Consider the following 6,000-nt stretch of genomic DNA (forward strand, 5'->3'; position numbering starts at 1 on the left):
ACTCATTCATCAAAACCTATAAATGAAGTGCCCGTATACTTGTCGGTTCTGGTGGTCTAGCGGCGTGGATTACTGAAACGCTCACTTCGCTCTTGAAGGCACTGAGGTACAGTAGGCGCTTTGCCCCCCCCCCCCCTCCTCTAGTTGGGGTGTGCTATTCTCAGTGTGACGTTCCGCGCAGCGTCACATCAGAGACAGGGTCACCAGAATTGTCTGCAGTGAGGAAGAAAAGAGATTGGCTGATTCATAGACAGCTGCATTCGTTGAGAAACATTATTTTAGCTAAATTAGCACGAAGTTATTTTAATTTATCCTTTGAATTACATTTGTTTGTAACGTTCTGTTTTATATATGAAATGATAATTAAATGGACACCATAGCTGCAAACAGGCGTTGATGTGCTTCATTGGGGACATGTTGAAAATGTGTGCCCCGACCGGGACTCGAACCCGGGATCTCCTGCTTACATGGCAGACGCTCTATCCATTTTTTTTCAAGAATTATATGACATTTATTTACAACATTCTCCAATCAATATAAAAAATCTTTTCCAAATTTCAACAGTGGATATACATTTTCTGTACATTAAATGCTAAGAAAAATTTAAGGTTTTACAAGCAACAGCACAAAATATTTCACAAAATATAAACAGGAATTAACATCTTGAGTTTAGAAACAGTCAGCAGTATCTCTTTCCCAGCATTAACAGAATTCTGTACCTCCTACCATTACAGAACCAAATTTTTATAGTCAGTCTTGCTTGTGAGGAAAACTCTCTCTGGTGTTGCAGGAGGATTCATCTCACACCACTTTTCATCACTACCAGCATCCTGTCTGGCAGCCAATACAGCTTCTCGTACTGCAAATAAGCCAGCAATACTCATGCAGAGTGGTGGCTCACCAGTAGCCTTTGAACGAAGCACACCCACAGGATTCGGTGCATTTTTTCTTAGTTTTATTCTGAAGTCTATTGGAATGTCCTTAAATCCAGGTGGCTTGTAATTCCATGTTCTGTTGGTTAGTGCCTTCCCAGTACTGTCGTCATAAACCATGAATTCTTCCAGCCAATAGCCTAGGCCCATAACAAAGGCTCCTTCCACTTGACCTATGTCAACCTCAGGGCTCAAACTCTCACCAGCATCTTCCAGTACATCTATACGTAGTAACTGATGTTGTCCTGTCAGTACATCAATTTCTGCTTCTGCTACAGTAACACCATAAACTTTATATGGAGTTATTGTGTCTGCAATACCAGCATACATCATGAAACTGCAACAGAGATCTACATTTGCTGAATATGCTGCAGCGATAAGGTCCTTCCAAGTTGGGTTTTCTAGTTTGGCTTTTACAGGCGCCAGTCGTTGCATTAGTTCTTCACAAGCACGCATTGTTGCATATGCACATGATTCACTTGCAATACTTCCGCCTGTCACAATGTTGTTAGGAGCTGTCAGGACATTTGATGGTTTTACACTCACAAATTCTAGAGGTATTCCTAATGCATGAGCACACACTTGGGCGACCTTTGTGTTTACTCCTTGCCCACACTCAATTCCACCATGAGCCACAGAAACTGTACCATCACGAGCATAAATTGACACATGGGCATAGAAATTTCCAAAATACTGAAACCCGTACGTCATTGGGACAACTGCAATTCCTCTCTTCCTCCAACGATTTTCCATATTGAATTTTTTGACAGCTGCTAGTCTGTCCAAGTAATTTGTTTCAGTCTTCCAGTAACTGACCATATCAGCGATTAATGTATCACCCTTCACAAGGTTTTTCATTTTCAAATCAATTGGATCTTTCTCAAGATTCTTTGCAATATGCTCCATTATGTTTTCAATAAACTCTGTGCCTTCAGTAGTACCTGGTGCTCTGCACCATGTGTTAGGTGCAACATCTGTTATGACATTGTAAGCAGTAACATTCCAAGTGCTGTTATCGTAACAGTTCTTGAATGATTCAAGTGCAATACCTGCAGAACTATCATTCCTATGAGCACCACAGTGATGATACATCTTTGCTTCCAAATAAGTTATGACTCCATCATCATCTACGCCAACCTCATAATCCATAGCACAGTCTAACCTTTTCCCTATTGATTCCATGTTTGCTTCAAGTGTCATTATGAATCTAACTGGCTTGTTTTGAAGATATGCAGCTAATGCACAGGCTGTGCTCACCAGTGTATTGCGTGATATCTTTGCTCCCAGTACTGTCGTCATAAACCATGAATTCTTCCAGCCAATAGCCTAGGCCCATAACAAAGGCTCCTTCCACTTGACCTATGTCAACCTCAGGGCTCAAACTCTCACCAGCATCTTCCAGTACATCTATACGTAGTAACTGATGTTGTCCTGTCAGTACATCAATTTCTGCTTCTGCTACAGTAACACCATAAACTTTATATGGAGTTATTGTGTCTGCAATACCAGCATACATCATGAAACTGCAACAGAGATCTACATTTGCTGAATATGCTGCAGCGATAAGGTCCTTCCAAGTTGGGTTTTCTAGTTTGGCTTTTACAGGCGCCAGTCGTTGCATTAGTTCTTCACAAGCACGCATTGTTGCATATGCACATGATTCACTTGCAATACTTCCGCCTGTCACAATGTTGTTAGGAGCTGTCAGGACATTTGATGGTTTTACACTCACAAATTCTAGAGGTATTCCTAATGCATGAGCACACACTTGGGCGACCTTTGTGTTTACTCCTTGCCCACACTCAATTCCACCATGAGCCACAGAAACTGTACCATCACGAGCATAAATTGACACATGGGCATAGAAATTTCCAAAATACTGAAACCCGTACGTCATTGGGACAACTGCAATTCCTCTCTTCCTCCAACGATTTTCCATATTGAATTTTTTGACAGCTGCTAGTCTGTCCAAGTAATTTGTTTCAGTCTTCCAGTAACTGACCATATCAGCGATTAATGTATCACCCTTCACAAGGTTTTTCATTTTCAAATCAATTGGATCTTTCTCAAGATTCTTTGCAATATGCTCCATTATGTTTTCAATAAACTCTGTGCCTTCAGTAGTACCTGGTGCTCTGCACCATGTGTTAGGTGCAACATCTGTTATGACATTGTAAGCAGTAACATTCCAAGTGCTGTTATCGTAACAGTTCTTGAATGATTCAAGTGCAATACCTGCAGAACTATCATTCCTATGAGCACCACAGTGATGATACATCTTTGCTTCCAAATAAGTTATGACTCCATCATCATCTACGCCAACCTCATAATCCATAGCACAGTCTAACCTTTTCCCTATTGATTCCATGTTTGCTTCAAGTGTCATTATGAATCTAACTGGCTTGTTTTGAAGATATGCAGCTAATGCACAGGCTGTGCTCACCAGTGTATTGCGTGATATCTTTGCTCCATAACCACCACCAAGTCGCCTTACTTGCATGTTGATGCTGTTTTCTGGTATATTTAGTGCCTCTGATATGGCAATCTGTGTCAAGTCCATCCATTGTGTGGCAGGGTAGACATCCAATCCATCTTCAGATGGGATACACACGGCACACTGAGTTTCCATTGTGTAATGATATTGGGAACCCACATCAAAGCTGCCCTTAATTACATGCTTAGTCTTCTCTTTTCGTCCAGTTTCTGTTGGCTTCATTTCTCCTGCTACATCCATTCTACTTTTATCACCAGACTTTATTACCTCTCTAAAGTGAATTACAGGCTTATTTACAACATCGTAGTCTATCTTCACCAACTTAGCAGCCTTGACTGCAGTATCATGAGATTGTGCTACAACAACCCCCACTGGTTGTCCATTGTACTTAACATTCCCAGAACAAATAGCTCTTCATCTTCATAGCTAAAAATCATTTTAGGAAAAAAGTTGTTCTTTCCTGGTATGTCTTTTGCATCATAAAAAGCAACTACACCTGGAACAGCCAAAGCATCTGTGGCATCTATACTTCTGATATGACCATTTGCAATTTCAGTTACAGCAAATGCACAATATAATTCACCAGGAATAGTGAGTACATCATTCACATACTTTGCTTCACCAGAACATTGCACAAGAGCTTCAATTTTTGGCACTGGCTTTCCAAGGGGCCACAATTCCTTATGTGTGTCATAGTCTTGTTTCCCAGATGATAATGGCCTCTTCAGCAGTTCACCTCCACTTCTGAGTACAGGTCGTACTGTTTCCGGAGATATGCTCAGCACACACTTGTATAGCAAAGCTTCAGCCAAATTCTTACGGTATTCTGGTGAAGCCTCCAGTGGTGTCTCTGAAGGTGTAAGCTCAGAATCTAAAATTTTCAGTGTTTCTTGCAGGATGTCCAATTCAAAAATATTTTTACCCTCCAAGAATATCTCTGTTTCTGCAGCATGAACCAACTGAGCTGAAATGCCTCCAAACACTATTCTAGGTCTGGAAATTATTTTGCCAACATTCTTCATATCCAAGTTAAATAAAAATCCTGCATTTACATAAGCATGTGCATTTTGAGCTCTAGGCATAATCTTGTAGGTTTTTAAGAAATAATTATCATCATAGGGCTGCAAAGTAATGCTCTTTATAATCTTCTGCTTCATGTCAACTTCCAAATACTCCAGTGGACTGACAGTCTGTGCTCCAGTCTTGTCAATTATATCAATTTTTGCATCAACAGCCTCCAACATCAGGAAAATATCTGATGGAAATTCTGGGTGCTCATGTTTTAATATGAGATTTCCAGCAATGGTTCCAGCATTTCGGACTGGAACATTTGCAACCAAATCTATATGATCTGCCAACACTTTCGTGTAGCTGAAGTTTTTATTAGTCTTTGAAATATTGTAAAATAATTCCATAGCTTCTGTTAGAGTCATGTTTCCTCCAATAATCAGTTGAGAATTGATGCTGTGTCCTTTGAGCTCCGAGACATCACTAATGTCTATGAATATTTCAATGTCAGGATCTCTCCGATACACACCATGACCTGTGTTACCAGCTACAAGCATGTACTTTTTATTTGATTTGCTCTCCAGTATACTGAAAATACTGTTGATTGTTTCAACTTTGTACCATTCCGTTGAATGCAGCTCTACGTGTAACGATGAAGGCACTGTTTGAGTGCAGACCCCATTTTCGACAGTGCAAAGTTTCTTGCATGGTTTTCCATTCTTTTTGCAAATTTTTTCTGCAAAGTCCTCTATATCAGGAATCTTTTGCTTGAGCTCTGCTGTAGCATCTGTACATAAGGATTTGAAGGCATCTAGTATTGGTCGGTATCCAGTGCAACGGCATATATTACCACCAAAAGAATTTTCAACATCCTCCATTGTTACATCTCTCCCACTCTGGAGCAAACTGTACATGTTCATTACCATCCCAGGGGAACAGTACCCACACTGAGTAGCATTGAATGCAGCCAGAGTTTTCTGCACTGTATTGTAACCAATTTTTGCATCTCCAATTCCCTCAATTGTTGTTACAGCACAATTATGGCATGAAAATACTGGCATCAGACAAGAGTTGATTGCAAAAGATTGCTCCTTTTTACTAACAGGATGTTTCTTTGTAAGCATGACAATGCATGCTCCACAACCACCTTCATGACACATTGCTTTTGTTCCTTTGAGGTTTGCATAGTCTCTTATGTAAGTATTGAGTGATGTATTTGGAGGAATTGAACTGTCCACTTCATACTGCTTTCCATTGATGGAAAATACTGCTTTTATCTCTGATTTCAGTTCCGGCATGTTGGTCCGCAATTTTCGGGGCTTGCAGCTCAACTTCATCTGAGCCACCGCGGGCACAGAGTATAGTGCGTCTGCAGGGACTTATCCCTTGCACGCCCCCCGTGAGATCCACATTCCCAACATGTCCACACCACTACATTCGTAGTGCGCCTAATAGATGAATGAAGCACATCAACGCCTGTTTGCAGCTAGGGTGTCCATTTAATTATCATTTCATTTCTAGCAAAGCTGCATGGTCATCCACGGTAACTGTTCTTTCGGGAACAGA

The 6,000-nt window shown here is 40.7% G+C and overlaps 1 protein-coding gene across 1 annotated transcript; it reads right to left on the reverse strand.

The window, feature by feature from the left end:
• Positions 1-504: 504 nt before the first annotated feature.
• On the reverse strand, positions 505-5,761 carry LOC126247871 (uncharacterized). The gene is given in 3 exon segments (XM_049948516.1): positions 505-2,216; positions 2,218-3,833; positions 3,836-5,761. Coding segments are annotated over 3 exon segments (5,001 nt in total). The 5' UTR covers positions 5,733-5,761; the 3' UTR covers positions 505-728.
• Between the last annotated feature and the right edge of the window lie 239 nt (positions 5,762-6,000).

The sequence above is a fragment of the Schistocerca nitens genome, chromosome 1 (genome assembly GCF_023898315.1).
Source record: "Schistocerca nitens isolate TAMUIC-IGC-003100 chromosome 1, iqSchNite1.1, whole genome shotgun sequence".
Classification (NCBI taxonomy): Eukaryota; Metazoa; Arthropoda; class Insecta; order Orthoptera; family Acrididae; genus Schistocerca; species Schistocerca nitens.